Here is a 21,450-nt window from a genome sequence, read left to right as displayed (position 1 = left end):
TTGAAACTATGTCAACCTTATTGTGATGAAGAAGTTGTTTCACTTCAGCTTGTTTCAAGGGATTATTTAAACCCCTAATATTCTAGATGCCTATTGATACCATTTGATGGTATTGAAGAGTTTACCAGTTCGGAATAGATTCCCTTTTTGTGGGCCTGTGGTCACTGATTTCTTGTAAAGCTTTTTCTTTTTCAGTTTGATACCCTTTATTGCTTTTATCTTGTTGATGTTTACAGGTAGGATGGTTGCTGAGTTTGATTCAGAGACAAAAATAGATGAACTCTTATGTTCTGCAATTGGAAGAGGATGGGAAGAGATGGAACATTTGATTTTTGGTGGAGGAGTATTCAATGAGAGTGATTCAATTGGTTTGGTGGAGGGAGTTCCCATGTATTCTGGTTTGTAGGGGCTTTGGTCCACTATGAATGTTTCATTTGGTTTAAAGTAATGAGTGATGACATTCTGCCCATGATGGAGTGAGAGGTTAAGGGGGGATGTAGGAGGTGATGGCAATAGTGGAGATGAGTGGTGATGTATGGCTAAATGAGTGGAAAAGTTGATGGGAGATTTAGAAAGTGACGACAGTAATGGTGGTTGGTGATGTGTGGTTGATTGCGTGGGGGTGTTAACATGATCTGGTTTAGCATAGGTTGGTGGATTTTTCATTGGGATGATTTGCCATTCATTATTTGGTTGGAAGGGTCTTGATGGTGTGGGGGTTTTATAACAGGTTCTCCTAGTGTGATCAAATACATTGCAAGAGCTGCAGCTAGGGGGGCAGTTCAAGTAGTGTACGTTAATGTTAGCCACTTATCCATTACTCATGTGGAGCTTGAGGATTAAAGGAAAGTCAGAACTAGCATTGACATTGACTCATACCTTTGCAAATCTTGTTTTGAGCCTACCCTCAATGATTAAATCAGTAAACAAAAGGTGTCCAATGGAGCTGGTGATATAGCTAAGTCCTTGCTCTGTCCAAAACTACCGTGGAATTCCAAAGAGCTTAATCCAGATTGGGATGGTTGAGTAAAGAGTTTTCTGGAATCCTTGCTTCCAATAATAGAGAATCAGTGGCTTGTTTGCAAAAAACCATAGACCATCAGCCAAGACATTGTTACATTGTTACATTGTTCAGTGGATGAAAAATGGAGTTCAAATAGCCCCTTTTCTGAACTGGTAATTCTTAAAAGTCCTCTATCATTCCAGAGATCTCTACCAATGTCATTGACCATGCCAAATGGTAGTCTTTTGTGAACAAAGTACCCTAAAATACTGGTTTTCAAGCTTGTGAGTCCTGCTAGTTCAATCTCAGGTTGTTGAATGAGGGTGTGATCAATGGAATCATTAGGTTGAACAAATTTAAGATGAGTTATAGGTTTTGGGGTTTTGACAATTGATGCCTAGGAAGGCTTGGTAATTAGCTGTGATGCTGATTGGTTTGTGTTAAGATTATTTGATAATGGAGTAGTGACTGAGTCAGTGTTTGGTTGGAGTGGCATAAGGTTACTAATACTGGTTATAGTCTGGTTATTAATTGGTTGGGTAAGTGCGTGGCTTGTTTGATTGTGGTTGATGTCTGTTTGGTTGGAAGGGGTGATTAACTCCTGTGCAATGAGGTTTTCCTGGTTATTGACTGCAGGAGTGACAAAAGAATGGCCACCTTTCACGTGATTGGATGTGATGGTATGGGGAAAAGTGGTTTGGATGCCATCAGTAAAAATAGAAACATCTTTTTGCACAGGAAAAAACTGGTCGGAGGAATTACCTAAAGATGATGCTTTTAAATTCAAATTCAAATTCAAATTTGGAGGATCAGTGTGGTGGTTGATGTGACAGTTGTGGTGGAGATGTGTGAAGGAGCTTGGCTGTGGAATGTTAACAGTTGTGTGAGGATGTTCATCTTCAGGATAGGGATCATTTTCATTTGCAGTCGATGATCCAGAAACATTGGGATGAAGATCAATTGAGTGAAGGTGATTAGCTGCAATGATTTGATCACTAAGATCATTGATTCTAGCTCTCAACGTGGCTTGATTCTTTAGACCATTTCCGATGATTCCCCTAAGCCATTCAACCTCCCTTAGAAGGTGCTTGTACCTGTAGCTACTTTTGAATTCCATTAACTTCACACAAAGTCTAAAAATCTCATCAATCAGTGACTGTGTGTTGTCTGGATCAATGTCATCCATGATGTGGTTGTGATCATCAACAAACTTAGGCCGTGGACTGCATTTAGTGGTGGGGGAAAATGACACTTTTTTTATGAGTTTTAGTAGGATTTGTTGGTTGTGGTTTGGTAATTGTGGTAATAAAGAAGGGTACTTGTAATGGGGTTTTAGTTGGGCTAGTTTGTGGATGGGATTGTGGAGTTTTGCTATGATGAACTGTGTTATGCAGGGAGCCTTTTTTGAGAATTGAAACTAAAGAATGGGTTGATGAAGTGGTAGGATGAACATGGTTGAGAGAATCCTTGGTGGAGAGTGGCAGGAATGGAGGTTTAAGGTGGTTAGGCTGATGATTCTGGTGGGAGGGTCTCTTAGGTGCTCTCATGCTCTCTTTAATATTCCAGTTACGGTATTAGTCTTGTTAGCACAGTTTCAGTGTTTTTCAAGGAGTAAATTTTGTTGGTTGAGGTTTGTCTTATTAATGTCAAGTGCAAGTCAAAAGTGTTCAAGGCTATACATTCACATATTGGTATCTGTCACAAGGGTATTTTAGACTTTACACTATGTGTGCTAATATATTACACTATGTCATTGAGCTGTAATACACTACAGTATTCATATCCTGGTTTATATTCACATATATATGTGGCAGAAATTACAAGACTATTGTGAGGGCAATTCTGGTACTACATTGATTTTTCAAGGCTGTTGAAGGTCTCACAGAAATGTGCCACGTGAACAATGGTCCTAGTGAGAGAAGGATATGTTCAGAATCACAATTTTTGGCTGTATACATCAGAATTGTATATTGTCACTTAAGAGCTGCAAAAAAAGTGTATGATGTGACACAAGCTGAGAATTGTACAGGGGTATTTTGATCTATTCAAGGTGTATTCTATCTGAATATTTCCCATCAAATGATTGGTGGTTGGTGACTCAATCATATCCATACTAAGGCAGCAATGAGACTAGTATATAAATGCTGTTATAGCAGCCTGCAGCTTAGTGTACAAAAATAGAGTCCTTTGAGCTACATTGTGAGGCTGTGTATGAGAGACTCGAGAGCTAAAAATGTTTGAGTGACTTTCAGAGAAATACTTAAGGTTTTGAGCTGAATTTATTCTCTGAAATCAGTATGAAGTGTGTGTTAACTTACTGAAGAACATAAGGACCTGTGATGTTGTTTTCTGGTGCAAACAATGAGGATTGGGAGGTGAAAATCTGCTGTGGTTACTTTTGGAGTTTGAACAAGGTCTAAGCAAGTGTATCTTGAGGGTTTACATCAGCTAACGTGGCCTGAGACAACATATTAAGGCTGGTATCAATTTTCAGATCTCAAACCTCAAGTTTAGCTTGCATTTCTGGTTTAATTCTATAATCCTGATCTTAACTTTTTTGAACCATGCTATACCATGAATGTTTATCATCTGAGCATGTATAGTTTTTTGATTTGAGGCTGTCTTAGTTGTGGTTTGGACTGAGGGATGACTTATTCTAATTTAGATCTGTGAACCACACTTGCTTCAGCTTATAGCAATTTTATGGTCTGTTTTGGGTACTAAAATTGTAATACATTGTTATGCTTGTTGAGTTATTCATATGAGCATGTCTACACAGTTAATATACTCTTGATAGAACCAAAATCCAGATTGTTGTAGCTATGAAAAACCAAAAATACCCTCATAATAGGGCTGCAGCAGAAATTGTCTTGTGAAGCCTTCTTTGGACTGAGATTTGATATTAACTTGTTGAAAACTGAATTATGATGATTTGAGCAAGTGTAATATGATGAAGGAAAATTGTGAGAATTAAATTCAAGAGTTTTCAGTTTTGGAATTACAAATTTACCCTTCAAAACAGAAAGTTGTAGATGCTGAAAATACACCTGTTGTAAGCTTTAAATTGGTGTTGTTTGTGCTTCATTGCTTTGTCCTTGAGTGTATATCTTGTCCCAGCTTTAAATCAAATGTGATACATCATTTTTAAGCTGAGGGAGTCCTTGTTTGAAGAGATTTTGAATTACCTCAAGGTGGTGTTTGACAAAGACTGAAAACTGCCTTTTAAACTATAAAGAAGCTATTTTGATCTTATACAAGTCTATACCTTGCTTGTTAATTTTTTCTAAACATCTGAGCAAGTATATTTGGCGTATTGAAGACTGGGGGAGTGGAGTTTGAGCTGGTTGCAAAGCTAATTTACAGATTCAACCTTTGAAGCTTGAAAACTAGGGCTTGTTGAGGTTAAGCCTACTTGTGTGTGTTCATTATTGTAATTTGCTGTTTAAATTGCTCTCTTCAATCAAGCAAGTTTATTTTGATGATATAAGGCTATGGGAGTCTATTGTTAACCTGAACTGAAGCTACATTGCAGAGTTAATCATTGAAGCTATATTCCTAGGGTTTATTGAGGTTTTAGCTTAAATTGTGATATCTATGCTATACCTTGCTACTTATCTTGATCTTATCTACTAAGCAAGTGTATTCTACCTATTGAAGACAGAGGAAGTGGAAATTGGGTTGGTTCTGAGGCTGAATTACAATCTTACCCTTTGAAGCTCAAAGCTAGGGTTTTGGGAAATACAAGGCTGCTGTGTGCTTTCTTTATTCTACCTTGCTGGTTTCACTAAGTTTATATCTCAAGCAAGTGTATTTGTTCTATTCAAGGCTGTGGGAACCTAGTCTGATCATTAAGTGAAGCTGCATTGTGTGTTGACAGTTATATCCTTCTTGTGCAGAATTGTGAAGCTAGGGTTTCACCTTATTGAGTTCCTAAAGCTGTATATTCAATCTAATCTTGTGGTGCTGTGATAAGTGGTGTGTTGACACCTTATTGTAAATGGTAGTGAGGCCTTGATACCTCACCCCATGGTTGTCTAAGCTATTGAGAGCTTTAGGGTCCAAGCAAGGTTGCTTAGGACAGGGGGAGTGCTTGTGAGCACATTGGTGAACTAGTGTGTGTATTGGTTGTGAAAACTAGTGTCTATTCTTGTACTTGGGTGTGTGCAGAGAGTGAGACAGCTGAGTGTGTAACAAGGTACATACAGCTAGTGGATGATTTAATGGTTAAGGCCAAGAACCAAGGTTTTTCCCTATTGAGAGGGTTTCCTTGTATAGCTTGTGTTTTGTGCATCATGTGTGTTTGAGTTGATTAATTAACCTGAAAAAGTTTAATTAGACCAATTCACCCCCCCTCTTGGTCTAACAAATTTCCATTTGAGTAAGGTGCAAAGTTTTATAGTTAACCAGGGTGCTTTATGCAATCAAGTTTATCATCGTTAGAGCTAAAGAAGGAGACGATTAACCCAAGTGATTGGTTCAAGAGGATAAGAACTTGGTCTTGTATCTCATGAAGTATCAGGTCTAAAGTTTGGATCCTCTTTAACAAACATTTTTTAATTTTAAGTTTTTTAAAAGAAAAACTAAAGCTTCATTCTTTTTTTGAAATAGTTGTTTAAATTGAGATAAAATTAATTTTTGAATTGAAATATCCAGTTTATGAAAAACCTCATCCAAATGAATTGTTAGTCTATTTAAGAAACCAAATTTCTAGTGATGTTGAAACAGCTGGGCCATTTTTTTTTTTTTTTTTTTTTTTCATTACTTTAACCTTTTGGTGAACACAATTACCCTTAATTAAAATTTTTTTTTCCCTACATTTAGTAGTTGAGAAAAAGTTTGTTAGGGTTATTGGCTCAACTAGGGGATAAGGTTACTAACCAAAAAAAAAAAAGAAAAATTTCTGTCAATTGAATGAAAAATAAAGAACGTAAAATTATTCTACAAAATAGAAAATCAAAATATAAAAAAATTTTCAACTATATATATATATATATATTATAATTCATATATGTACTTTTTTTTTTTTTTTTTTTTACCTCACTTTAGGACTCTGTGTGCATTAGATGTACCAAACTAAGGTTATATTTTATTTTTGAAAAAACTACACAGAGTAGAGTTAGGAAACTTAAATAACAAAATTATCTAATTTAAAAGTTCATTTTTCAATTTGGTTGAATAAAACAAAATAATTACACATGTATGGAGAATTATTGTTAAGATCCAAAATACCCTAAAAAATTCTAGCTTCATTCAATCCAGAGAATTCTTTCCATTGGATAACAAAATCAGAATCCACTTAAATACCCTCCAAGAGTTGGTTCTCTAATGTGGGGGTCTTCATGGTTTTCCTAATTTATATCTCCAAACACATAAATAAAGTAAATCCCAACAAAAGAATATACCCATTCATACACATGCATGTAAGTGGAAATTGTAAACTTCCTTCAAACCTGAACAATTTTAAATTTAAAGAGAATTAAATCTTCTAAAGCTTGCTCATCAATTCACTTTTTCAAATAGAGCAATTACAAATCATATTATACACTATAAACAAATAGACCTATCATCAATACCCAAAATTAAGTATATATATATATATTTGAAAGCTAAACTTTCAATTTATAAATAAATATCAATAGTTATACAAGACAAACAAACGGCAACATACCGCTATCTGAAGCAACGGTTATGCCAATTGTGCCTTTTTGCATCACAGAGAACTTATTATGCAATTGACAAGTAGAAGGATTGTCAGGTACAATTTTGAAGAGAGGTCATTTGAAGATCTTTTGATTAACAACTATCTTAATTCAACTTATACGTATGTCGAGAGTTTTGTGCCACCGATTGAGAAAGAGAGATAATAAGTTAATAAGACACTCACTTTGCTTTTTTTAGAGACTCGAGTTTTCACTATCCACTTTGAAAGATAGAAGTAGGGGTGATAACTGGGCGGAATTGGGGCAGGTTTGGTTAAATCATACTCTGACAGTTAGAAAATTTATCATACCAACTCCACCCTTACTCTGGAATAGGTTTGTAATTGTTATACCATCTTCGTCCCTACTCTGGTAGACAAATATCTACTCCATCCCATGTACTCCATTTAATTGCGGGGTGTGGCGGGGTGAGCCGGTTATGCCACTTTTATCATGTAGTAAAAAAAAATAAAAAATTTAGCCTAATGTGCTCAAATTGGGCTGATAAATAAGTTGACCCAACTTTTAAATTACCAAGTAGTGAATATTAATATATTAACAAACACTCTCAGTAAAGTAATGAGAGTTTTAAAAATATAAAATATATATTTTATATATACAAAAAAATTAAAAGGTACATATATAATCGGGGAGGGATCAGGTCGGGGTCATCACTAAATCTGCCTCCACCCCAAATTCGCTTGGATTTTCAATTATTTTACCATATCCATCCCAAACTCTTTTAGGGACCACTAAATTCACCTGATTAGGGCGGGGGCGGGGGCGGGGGTGGGGGCGGGGCGAAAACCTGTCGGATCGGAAGAAATTGCCACCCCTAGGTAGAAGAGATACCACTAGATCACAAGGCTTTGGTGAAAAGGAGGTAAAGTAGATGTTCTTATTCCATCTTGTTTTTCTGTTCATTTCTCTTTTTATATGTCTCAGAATGCATTTTCAATTATAGCATGGTTTTGGTTTTAAGCTTTTAGCATATGTATATTCTATGGATAACAATGGTTTTTTTTCCCCGGAAACTTTAAAAACATAAGCTTTATATAAAATAAAATCATTAAATAATAATTGTAATTCAATTGAATTTTTGAACTGTTTTTTTGTTGTTATAATTTTATATAATAGAAAATTATTTCACAGTCCAAACTTCTTACAAACTTTTGAAATTCAAGGACCTATCACAAAAAATAATGATAAATAAAAAAAAAAAAAGTGAGAGAACTACAATTTCAATGATGTGGAAAAGGATGAAAACTTTTCTTCATTGGTTTTTTGAAGAAAGTAAAGAAGTCCATGTTGCGAAATTAAACAGAAAAACACAAGAAATAGATCAAACACACACACAACAAGAACACACACAGATTTTACTTAGTTCACCCAAAATTCAGGGTTACGTCCAAGGGTTGCAGGGATTTCACTATGATGATAAAACAAGCTACAGATATAGAGAGTTTAGAATGAATAAATACCCTCGCACTAGGGCAACATAACAAGTGCGAAAATAACCAAAATACCCTCCAAATAAGTTAGGCCTTGGTGTATAGTATCTATCAAGCTACACGCTACCCATCAATCTCCCACTTGGAGACTGATAAACATCAAACTGTCAACTCCCACATACCTTCATACATAGCAAAACACCATAGCAACTCAATTTTTCGTCCTCAAGCTTGAACACCAACTGAAGCTAAACAAAGCTTCAGTTTCTCAATTATCAATGCCTTGGTTAACATATCTGCTGGATTTTTACTCCCAGGGATCTTCTCAAGTGATAAAAATTTATTTTCTAAGTGTAAGTGTATGAAATGGTACCTCAAATATATATGCTTTGTTCTGGAATGAAATGCCGAATTTTTAGCAAGATGAATAGCACTCTGACTATCACTGTACAAAATATTATTTTCTTACTTCTTACCCAATTCTTCTAAAAAACCCTGCAACCAAATCATCTCATTGCTAGCTTCTGTAATTGCAACATATTCAGCCTCTGTAGTCGATAGAGCCACAATCTTCTACAACTGAGAGACCCAACTCACTGCTGTACCACCCAAAGTATACACATACCCCGTAGTACTCTTCATATGATCCATATCACCAGCCAAGTCTGAATCAACATAACCATGCAATGCAACCCCTTTTCCAGTAAAACATAGTGATGTTTCTGTGGTACTCTTCAAGTATCTAAGGATCCATTTTACTGCCTCCCAATGATGCTTGCCTGGATTACTTATGTACCTGTTCACAACTCCCACTGCATGTGCTATGTTCGGTCTGGTACAAACCATGGCATACATTATGCTGCCAATAGCTAAGGCATATAGAACTCTTTCCATGTATGCTCATTCTTCCTTTGTGTTGGGTGATTGTTCCTTAGTTAATCTGAAGTGACTAGCTAATGGGGTGTTCACTGGTTTTGCATCTTGCATGCTGAATCTGTTGAGAACCTTTTTAACATACTCTCTTTGTGACAGCTTCAGAGTACCACCCACTCTGTCTCTGTAAATCCTCATGCCAAGAATCTGTTTTGTTTCACTCAAATCTTTCATTGCAAAATGCACAGACAATTGTTTCTTCAGATTTTTAATCTCCTTGAGACTTGACCTAGCAACCAACATATCATCAACATACAATAGTAAGATAATGTAGCTGTTGTTAAACCTCTTAACATAACAATAATGATCTGTATAGCATCTCGTGAAACCATTACTGTACATGAATCCATCAAACTTCTTGTACCACTGTCTGGGGACCTGTTTCAAACCATACAAACTCTTTTTCAACTTGCATAACAAACCCTGCTTTCCTGGCACTGTGAATCCCTGTGGCTGTCTCATATAGATATCTTTCTCCAATTCACCATGGAGAAAGGCAGTTTTCACATTTAATTGCTCTAAATGCAAATTTTTTGCAACCATAATTCCAAGCACCAACTGATTGTAGTCAACTTCACAACAGGGGAGAAATTTCAGTGTAGTCAACACCATGCTTTTGCTGAAATCCCTTCACAACCAATCTGGCTTTGTAACGCTTGTTGTCATCATGTTCTTCCTTGATTCTATAAACCCACTTGTTATGTAAAACCTTCTTTCCCTTTGGTAGTTCAGTTAGCTCCCATGTCTAATTTGATATGAGTGAGTCCATCTCATTCTGCATAGCTGACTCCTACTTAGTTGAATCACCAACCTGCACTGCTTCATCATAACTCTCTGGTTCACCACCATCAAACAACAATAAATAGTGTAAAGAAGGCAAGAAACGTTGCGTAGGTTTGGAGACTTTGGAGGATCGTCTCAATGCAGTAATAAGTGTGCCTTGTTCTACCCGTGGAACTATATTTTCTAGATTGTTCTGAACTCTCCTTTGCACATCTTCCTCGGAGATTTCCTCCAACTCAACAAACTCATCATTTTCAGCCTGAGCACCTGCATTAGTAGAATCTGATGCTAACCTATCCTTATACATTCCTTTCTCATTGAACACAACATCCCTACTTCTAATTATCTTCCGGTTTTGATCATCCTAAAACCGATAACCAAACTCATCAGTGCTATACCCAATAAAAGTACATTTTTTTGACTTTGGATCAAGCTTGCTTCTAGCATCAGAACTTATATATACACATGAAACACAACCAAACACTTTCAAATGTGAAAGATTTACCTTTTTTTTGCTCCAAGCCTCCTCTGGTAAGCCTCCATCCAAAGGAACAGAATGTCCCCGATTGATCAAGTATGTTGCAGCGTTAACTGCATTAACCCAAAACATCTTAGGCAATCCAGCATGTATTCTCATACTCCGAGCACGCTCATTCAAGGTTCTATTCATGCGTTCTACAACCCTATTCTTTTGCAGGGTTTTAGGAACAATCTTCTCCATTCTAATCCCATTAACAACACAGAACTCTTTGAAGCCTCTGTCTTCATACTCACCACCATTATCAGACCTTAAACACTTCACCTTCAAGCCTGTCTCATTCTCCACCATGGCCTTCCACTTCTTGAAAATATCATATACTTCAGATTTATTTTTTAAAAAATAAATCCATACCTTTCTCGTAGAATTATCGATAAATGTAACATAATATAATGAGCCACCAAAAGATGAAACTGGAGAAGGCCCCCACACATCTGTATGAATCAACTCTAATTTCTCTGTCTTAGGTGTCCTGCCAACCTTTAAAAAACTGACCCTCTTCCGTTTCCCGAAGATACAGTCCTCACATAAACCAACTTCAACTAATTTAATACCCGACAGTTTTCCTTTCGACAGAAGTACCTTCATCCCCTTCTCACTCATATGACCTAGTCTACAATGCCACAGGTTTGAATTTACGCCAGCATCAACAACGACAATGGAGTTCTTAGTCTTTGTTGTCATGTATAGAGTAGCTGTCTTGCTTCCATGAGCCACGACCAAGTATCCCTTGGTGATTTTCCACAAGCCACCCACAAAATTAACTGTGTGCCCATCGTCATCAAGTTGTCCCACAGAGATCAAATTTCTCTTCAAGCCAGGAACATGCCTCACATTCTGAATCTTCTATACAGCCCTATTAGGTTGTCTGATCCGAACATCACCTTTACCCACAATATTTAAAGGCTCATCATCAGCTAGATAAACCTTTCTGAAATCACCACTAACATAGTTTTCCGTGATTTCATGATGCGAGGTAGAGTGAAAGGATGCACTTAAGTCTAGAACCCAAGACTCAATAAGACAATCTACACTCAAAATTAGAGCATCAACAATCTCTTCTTTGACTGAGTTTATAGATTCCTGTTTTCTTTCGCTCTTCTTCTTTGGTGTTCGACATTCAAACCTTAAATGCCCCTTCTTTTCACAGTTCCAGCAGGTTCTAATTTTCAACTTGCTTCTGTGTTTGGATTTGGATTTATTGCGATTCGAGTCTGATCTTTCAGAAGTTCTTCCTCTACCCTCGGTATTGAAAATAGATCCAGATGATTCCCCTGTTTCCCTTCTGCGAATATCTTCGCTGAGGAGCAAGTCCCGAACATCATCAAACTTCAATTTTCTTTTTCCTGAAGAACTACCCACTGCTGTAATAGTACCGTTCCAGCTTTCTGGTAAAGAGGATAAGAGAAGTAACGCCTTAATCTCATCATCAAACTCAATCTTTACAGAGCTTAACTGAGTCATAACAATGTTAAACTCGTTCAGATGGTCAGTCACTGAAGCACCTTCTGACATTCTTTCTTAGGTTGAATAATCGCCGTATCAAATATACTTTGTTAGACGCAGTGGGTTTCTCATATATATTTGATAGGGCAGTCATCAAACTTGCTGTTGTCGTCTCCTTTGCTATGTTAAAGGCAACGTTACGCGACAGTGTCAATCGAATGAACCCTAGTGCCTGCCGATCAAGAAGAGCCCAATCATCATTCTTCATCTCTTTTGGTTTCTCTCTAGAAAGTGGCTAATACAACTTCTTCTAATAGAGATAATCCTCAATCTGCATCTTCCAGAACCCAAAATCTGCACTATTGAACTTGTCGATCTTGATCTTTCCTTCTTTTGTACCTATCGCTCCCACACGAACCTAACAGCTCTGATACCATTTGTTGCGAAATGAAACAGAAAAACACAAGAAATAGATCAAACACACACACAACAAGAACACACACAGATTTTACTTAGTTCACCCAAAATTCAGGACTATGTCCAAGGGTTACAGGGATTTCACTATGATGATAAAAAACAGCTATAGATACAGAGAGTTTAGAATGAATAAATACCCTCGCACTAGGGCAACATAAAAAGTGCGAAAATAACCAAAATACCCTCCAAATAAGTTAGGCCTTGGTGTACAGTATCTATCAGGCTCCACACTACCCATCAGTCCATGCTCAATGTTCTTAAAGATCGAGAGTAAACCTGGTTATGGTGTTACTATTGTGAGAGACAAAAAATGGGACTGATCTTGATTTTACCTAAAAAATCTAAAATTAATAAGGATCACGAAACTAAATCATTTGTCACATTTAAACATAAAGTGCATGTGTTGCTACATTGAATGGAATTTTTTCCCCCATAACTTATAACCACAAAATTGATCAGATAATCTGACAACTAAAAGACACAAAAAAGATCATCAGCCAAAAGTCTGAACGGTAGATGATATTAGGTGTGGCAATTCATGTTCACGGATCGTAATCGTATCGTGTCGATTTAAGAATATTCTACTAAATAACTCAACCCGAACACGATCCGTTTAATAATCGTGTCAGGAACCCTTAACACTAATCTGATTTGTTGTAACCCGTTTAATAACCTGTATAATAAAATCAAATATTTTACTATTTAAATTATTAATAATCCCCGATTAAACATTAAATACTAGAAAAATATAAGTTTCAATCTAGCCAAATTACTAAATAATCTCTATTCTACAAAAGAATAAATTATAAGATACAAGTTTAGATAGTTATTTTGGAACTTAAATAGAAATTTGCTTATGATATATATAGTTAAACGGGTATAAATGGGTTACACGGGTTGAATTGTTCAACCCAAACATCACACGATTAATTAAACGGGTTAATAGTGTCAGTTTACGATTTGAACTCGTTTAGGGTTAATCCAAACCAGTTTAACTCGTGTCATGTTTGAGTTGTGTTGGCAGATCGTGTTAAACTTTACCACCCCTAGATGATATGATCATATTTGTTACTGAAAAAAGTCCGACAACCATGAATTCACTCATGTGCCTTTTATATACTATCATGGTGCCTTTTATTCTGCCTCTAAGCGAATTAGTCCACTTTTGAACAAATCATTCATGAAAATTTTATTTGATTTTCATGCCTTAAGAGCAAAGAATTAAAAGGGATCACAACCTCAAATCAAATTTTATCATATCATGTTGGAACATTACACTTCCTTTCAACATCTTCCAATCCTTAATAGTGCATTAATTATTTTTCTACCTAGTAGTGACATTTCTACCGATTTATTAAGTGTATTATCTAACCATAAAGTTTTTGATTGATTATTTATGCACAATACAAGTAAGTGAAGAACTCACTCCTTATTTGTTGTATAGAATGACTAATTAAAATAAGAAGGTTTGGCAATTCATTGCAACAAATTGATGTTTCTCAGCCAATCACATGTTGACACATAAACAAAAGTGGACACATTTGTTTATGTGTCACATGAATGATTGGCTGGGACTATGTAATAATTTCTTAACTATATTAGGCACAATTTAAGAGAAAATCCAAAAAAATATATCTTTTAAAATAAAATAAAATAAAATAAATTTCTTTTATTTTAATAGAATGACTAATTAAAATAAGAAGGTTTGGCAATTCATTGCAACAAATTGATGTTTCTCAGCCAATCACATGTTGACACATAAACAAAAGTGGACACATTTGTTTATGTGTCACATGAATGATTGGCTGGGACTATGTAATAATTTCTTAACTATATTAGGCACAATTTAAGAGAAAATCCAAAAAAATATATCTTTTAAAATAAAATAAAATAAATTTCTTTTATTTTTCACACAATAAGTGATACTCACACCAAATAATTGCAGTGAATTACCTAACATAATATTTTTTATTGATTATTTATACAAAATACAAACAAGCAGAGGGTCTCACTCCCTTATTTATGGTATAGATGACCAATTAAAAATAGTAGGTGTAACAATTTATTGCAATAATTCGTGCAATTTCTTTTATTTTTTACGCGTGATACTCACACCAAATAATTGCCAAATAATTGCAATGAATTATTTATGCAAAATATAAGCAATAGAGGGTCTCATTTATGGTAGAAAAATGATGATTGCAATTTGTTACAGTGAATTTTTTTTCTTCGTTTTCGAAGGTTTTTTTATTTACAAAACTTAAACCATAGATACACGTATCATTGCTACTCTTTATGTTATAGATGCCCAATTAAAAACAGTAAATATGACAATATTCCTCTTATGAAGAAACCCTAGATTCATATTTCAGATCCTCCTCTTTGATGGAAAGAAAACGCAATCAACATTCTCCGATCACGATTTTGCAATCACTCTCTTTGTCTCTCTCACACATATGTGTATATATTGTGAACCAGATTTGATTTTTTATTTTTAATTTTATTTTTATCACCTATTATGAACCAGATTCAAATCCCCATGTCAATGCTCTCTTGCAAATCGACAAAAAAACATTATTCCTCTTAAGAAGAAACCCTAGATTTATATTTTAGATCCTCCTCTTTGCGCTCCTTATTCTCTTTTACATCTTCTTCGTCCTCTGTTCTGTTTTCTCTCTCCTCCAGTTGAGTTATATATCCCTTCTTGCCTCCATCGTTTTAGTTGGGATTTCTTTTATTATGTAAGTTTCGTTGAAATTTGTGGTGAAGTGTACAGCCACGTCGTCTTTTGACTTAAGTCGGTTTAAAATCAGTTAAAATTTGTCTGTCAAAAAAATCATTTTCCTTTACTACAATAATTTGGCGTATTTTACTTTTACAACCTTCGGCCTTACCACACGACTTGGAAACCTCGCGCCTTTAATTCGTGAAAATTGGACTAGGATCAGAACTGGCGATTATAGACTTATAGTTCCCTATCCTCGTAGGACTTAGTTTTTTCTGTTTCACTTTGTTATTTTCTTTCGTCACGAAGGGAAAATTAAAACCCTACGCCTCATCTACCCAAATCCAATCACACCCACCCTACATAATGGCAAGCAAAGTCAAAACCCTTGGCCTCTGGGGACTTGCAGCAAAGTGGTTCATAAAATCGCCGCTGCCGCCGCCACCGCCCTTCTTACCCAAGGAAATCATCTATGACATTCTGTTGCTACTACCCATCAAGTCTCTAGCAAGATTCAGATGTGTTTGCAGAGAATGGTACGTGTTACTAACCGAGGACTTTCTCAAGAAGCACTTGGAGGCCTACAACAACAATAACAAAACAAGTGAGCAAAGGAGGAAGATATTCACTAGCTACATCAACAATGACAAAACAGATCATTTTCTCATTTACTGGCTACTTGGTTGTTTGTTTTTTTTATTTGCCTTCTTTTACCTTTTCATTTCTTGTATTACGTATATATATATGTTAAAAGTAAATAATCTCGTCCTCTGATTAATTTTATAAACCATAAACATACATACAACATATGGTTTTTAATTGCACATGATTGGTTCAGAACATTCAGACTCAGACTCTTTGGGTGGCCAACTGTACCATTGAATAACATGAGAACTGATGTTGTACGTACATGATTTATGAATAACATAGTTTTTTTTTATAGAATAAGATCAATGAAAAACTGTAATTCAATCGAAATTTTGAATTCTATTTGATCTATTTCTTTTTATAAGAGAAGTTGGTAAAGAAATCTCTCACAGCTCCTAGAAAAAAATAATCTAAAAACTAACTTACGGTCAACAATTAAGTTAGGCACAACAAAAAAAATGAGCTGGGGAAAGGAGTAAACAAATATAAATTCCCTAAGATGAAATTGATCTGCTCATAGTTCTTGTTGGAGTGCTCTGCTGTTCTTTGCTTTGGGAAAGCCTCTGTACTTTGTTGGGTTTGGTGGTGGTATCCAGTGGTTGGTGTGGCATTTTGTTTAAATTCATAAAACAGCAATTCTATGTTTAAATTCATGCTGTTGAGGGCCTTGAGGCTGCCTTCTGGTTTTCATTTGCTTATTTCTCTGTTGGCATTTAGTTTTTTTCTTTGCTTGCTCTTCTTAGCTTCGTGCTTTGTTTGGGAGAGGTTATTTCTTGGGTTGTTTTTGTTGCCCAAGGCCTGTCTACAGTGGGAGAATATATACAATACTCCGGGGTTATTTTACATGTGGTATCCCCACTCGATGCACGGTTAAAGAAGCTCTCAATTTGTCTTGATATACGAGAAATGGGAATTATGATGGTCTTCTCAACCTTTACACTTGTACAATTTCTTTATTTGTACAACCAACTTAACTTACCTTCCCCTGTCCCTGCGATACAGCATATTGGATGGATCCCAGCACTTGCAGTGTGAGTGCGGTACAGGCAACTATTTCTTGATGTAATCTGGACAGTCCTGGCCCAATGAAAAGTGACACGGGCCTCATGCACTAATCTTTCCTTATCATCTTTTTTCATATTCTCCTCCCAGACAGAGTAACTTGAACAAAATTTCTCTGTTTGGGGAATTCATTCATCTCCTCCATCACTGATCAACATCCTCTAGGAAGGAGAGGATTCTTAGATATATTCGAATTAATTCCAACGGCAGTAGTCTCTTTCCCTAATTTTTGGATTTCAAGTTTTTCAAAAGAAAACATGACTTTTATGAGTTCTTGTTTCAGTTGAGAAGACATATTTTTTTTGAATTGTTTTGTTAGTCCATTTAAGAAACACTTTACAATCAGCAATGAGTTCTTGTTTCAGTTGAGAAGATGTATTTTTTTTGAATTGTTTTGTTAGTCCATTTAAGAAACACTTTACAATCAGATTGCTGAAAAAAAAAAAAAAAAAAAAAAAAAAAAAAATTGAAAGCTCTTTTTAACTATTTTATCCTATATTATTTTCTTTCATTCCTTATTGATTGATTACGTCCCCCGTCATATTTATTGATTATTTGATTCCCAGTTTTTGCGTTGATTGCAAACTTGCATTTGTTTGTCTTGTAAGAATGTAAGTATCATATCTCTACTTCACAACCTACAATTCAAAAAGCCTTCTCCCAACTGTATTAGTTTTGGTATTTTCCCTATTCAATAAATGTTGGAACATCACACTTCTTTTCAACATCATCCTTAACACTGTTCTGTCAACTAAATACATTTAAGTATAGACTTGTAGTTGTAACAGGTCCAAATGTGTTTCAAATTTTTTTGGGTTCGAGTTTGTACAATTTTGTTCTTAAATTTTATCTCAAAATGCCTCATACCAATTAGAGTATACAAATCCTATCATTCCTCCTATCCATACACAGGTTCGATTATGTACCTTATAATTTGCACGGTATGGTAGCCTGCCAATGTCTCTTGTATCCACTCATGACACGCTCACCCACAAAGTCTCAAAACACTTTCTTTATCGAACCCAAAACTCTCTTGGTTTTCTAGTCTAAATATTAATTTCATGAGTACCTTGGTGAATTGTACAATATTATTCGTGCTGTGAGTTATAGTGAATAGTGGAGCATTATTTCTCACAACAAAGCAATATGGGTCCCAGGACGGGCGGATAATGGGAGTGGGCTAATATTTTTTTGAATGAACTAATAATAATAATATATATTTTTTTGACTGGGCTAAAATTACCTATATTAATTTATTTTTATTTATTTATTTTGAGGTAAGACATACGCAGAGATTTGCCCTTGCTTGTATCCAATCTTTCTCTTAATCATTGTTTTCTGGTTGCACTGGCTTTCTTTACACAAAATGGGGAGGAATTTGAATTAAAAAAAAAAGTGTAAGATTACATAGAGTTTACATAGAAGAAGTAATAAAACATTCACAAAGAAATAAAGGGATATAACTTTGAATATACAAAGTTTAAATTTTTTATTTTTTCTTTTAAATGAAAATTTCAAATTTTATAGATAAGCATTAACAAATATACTGCCCTATAAAAAGCCATTGCTGACTACAATATTACAATTTGCAACATTAAGGAAAGTGTCCGTTTGTAATTGTTTCTCTATTGCTTAAAAGCGCTTTTATTTTGAAAAATTGCATTTAGATTTGTTTGGTAACTACTAGAAGCGCTTTTAATGATTACTAAATTTAGTTTTGGTTACCAAATTTAGTTTGGTAGAGCGTTTCAATAAAACTAGAATTTGGAGTTTTTAAAACTGGGTTTTGAGTATAGGTTGAATATTTTAGGTAATTTTTTTTTTATTAGACAATTTTGCCCTTTATAGTTTTTATACAGACAACTACACTCTTTCCTTAATAGAATTACTATTATCAAGTATGTAACATCTTACCCTTTAAAAAAAAAAAAAAAAACTTATCAATTAAACTCTCTCAAAATAAAATAAACCTAACTAAAATAATCTACTAAATGCCACCAATAAACTGTCCTACATTAGAGTCTTTCAAATTGCCTTTTATATCCGCTAACTTTAATCCAACCCATAGAATTTCGGGTTCAAGAAATTAAAAAAAATAAATAATGGCCTTATATTGGTATTTTTTACACCAAGATCATATATCAACAACGCAAAAATAATTTAAATATAATTATTATCCTTGAATTGCCGAAAATTGGACTAGGATCAAAACTGGCCCATCATAGCTCCCATAGTTTCCATTCCATGTTCCTTATTCACTGTTACTTCGATCAGTTTTGATTTGGTCAGGATTTGGTTTTTCAGTCACGAATACAAATTTATATAAAACCCTAATGAATTTACTAAGAAAGTAAGACGTGTAGCAATGGCAAACAAAGTCAAAATTCATGGCCTCTGGGGACTTGTAGCAAAGTGGTTCATAAAATCCCAACCACCACCACCACCACCACCACCACAGCCCAAGCTGCCCATTCTCCCCAACGACATCATCTATGACATTCTCTTGCTACTACCCGCCAAGTCTCTAGCTCGATCCAGATGTGTTTGCAGAGAATGGAACAACTTGCTGACAGGTTTGGACTTCCTCAAGAGGCACTTGGACCATTGTCACCATCGACTCGTTCTGTCATCCGTGTCATCCTCCTATTACCATATGTCTATGGACTTGGAAGCACCGGGCAGTTTTGTTCTCACCGAACTCGACTTCCCATGGAAGAAACGTCTTCAGATGATCATGGGCTCTTGCAATGGCTTATTGTGTATTCTTGTCGGTAATAACCTCTTTCTATGGAACCCTTCTACGAGAAAATATAAGCAACTACCACCACCTTCAAGTTGCTTAAAAGATTATCAATTGTTTTACGGGTTCGGGTATGACGAGTCCGTTGATGGATACTATAACTATAAGGTGGTTATAGGTGAAAGCTACAACATTATTGAACATGGCATCAGAAGATCCAAATTAGTCGAGGTTTATATTCGAAAGACAAATTCCTGGAGAAGAATTCAAGACTTCCCTTACAACAATGTTTTCAGAGAAAGAGGGATCTTTGTAAATGGATTTTTGCACTGGTTTGCCATGAGCGATAAGGACTTATGTCCTACCATTGCCTCTCTTGACCTAGCAAAGGAGGAATTCGGGGAGGTTATGCTACCGGATTTTCTACGACGGTTCTTATTAGTTGACTTGGCGGTTTTGAATGGAATGCTTTGTGTGATGCGTAACAACAATGGGGTATGGGATGTGCATGCGATGAAAGAATATGGTGTGCCAGAATCTTGGTTTGTATTGGTCACCATTCCTTCTGTTGTGTGGACAATAGCCATGCCTTTTGTGTGGACATCTATAAGGATGCCCTTATATTTGATGAAGAATGGTGAACTTGTGATGCAAATATCAGAGAACAAAATGCTGATTTGTGATCCAAGATATGGGACAACTAGGAACCACATACACACCAATTTTGCGATTCATGATTCGGATTCGGTTACTTATGTTGAGAGTCTTGAATCACCATAAGTGAGTAAAGGATGGAGACGTCTTATCCATATTTCAGCTACATGTGGGAAATGGTAGTAGGAGTTTCTTTTTGCCCTCTTTTACTATTTCGTTTCTTGTAGATGTTGTATATGGGTAAAATTGATTTTTTTTTTTTTTTTTTTTTTTTTTTTTTTTTTTTTTTTTTTTTTTTTTTTAAATTTACCAGCATTGTGCTGGATTACTTGCAGATTTGTTTATAATTACAATTCTTATTCTTCTTTTATCAATAATTAGATTATCAACTACTATAATTGATCGAGTTTGTAATGTTTCCAATTTTTATTATTTTTCATTTTTTAGATTTTTTTGTTTTAAATTTTTCGAGGTTATTTGTCTTTTATCGTTTTGCTTGCTGGAAACCATGGGGTGTGTCAGAGTGTTGATTGGGATATTTTCTTGTGTTCAAGACTCTTAGAAATATATTGGTTGCCATTTCGACATTTTTCTGTTTTCAGGCAAAAATGTCTTAGGTGAAACCCGCTACTAGGGAGGAGATCCCAGGTAGAACCCGCTACTGGGGATATTGTGCACAGGAATTATGTCATGGGTCTATTGCATTTCATACATGGTTATTTAATGCATTTTATATGGTCACATTGATTGTGTGGTTGTAAATTAATTAGACTATATATATATATATATATATATAGTGTATATTAAAGTTAATAAAAGAGAAACTTATTTTTTTGTGGGACCCACCACCATAAGCCATTATAATGGCTTTATATCCATTTTTTTTCAGCTTCAAATTTCTCCTCTATTTTCCAGCCAATTGGTCTGGTTTCCGGTCTTCATTCCTTGATAAAAATGTTCCTCTCGTCGTTCTCTATCACATAGTCAAAGAATTTAATTTTTGGAGGAGCGGTGATTATTTTACGAATTTTTAAAGTTTTTGGATCTAAGGTTTTAGAGAGAGTTTTGGGTCACTTGGAGTTGGATTCCGGAGACACGCCTTTGAAATAGTAGAATATCCTCATCGTTGGCTATGTTCCCACCGATAGGGATGTCTAAACAGTAACGTTTTGACTTTAGTTGAGTTCCTTATTTGATTTTTTGCTAAGCATGCTTAAAATGACGAATATCAGGATTGAATAGTTGATTATGTGTTTACATGTTTATATGGAGAAACATGATCTAAATAATG

General features: G+C 35.3%; 1 protein-coding gene across 1 annotated transcript; it reads left to right on the top strand.

Moving 5' to 3' along the window:
• Positions 1-19,130: 19,130 nt before the first annotated feature.
• Positions 19,131-20,285, top strand: LOC132275284 (F-box/kelch-repeat protein At3g23880-like). The gene has a single exon (XM_059776748.1). The coding sequence runs from the start codon at positions 19,131-19,133 to the stop codon at positions 20,283-20,285; it is 1,155 nt and encodes a 384-aa protein (XP_059632731.1).
• The last annotated feature ends 1,165 nt before the right edge of the window (positions 20,286-21,450 follow it).

Source organism: Cornus florida, unplaced genomic scaffold (genome assembly GCF_030987335.1).
Source record: "Cornus florida cultivar Cherokee Brave unplaced genomic scaffold, ASM3098733v1 CherokeeBrave_3.0.0_Hap2_Chr01, whole genome shotgun sequence".
Classification (NCBI taxonomy): Eukaryota; Viridiplantae; Streptophyta; class Magnoliopsida; order Cornales; family Cornaceae; genus Cornus; species Cornus florida.
The sequence above is the reverse complement of the archived record's forward strand: the minus strand, read 5'-3'. Positions and strand labels throughout refer to the sequence as shown.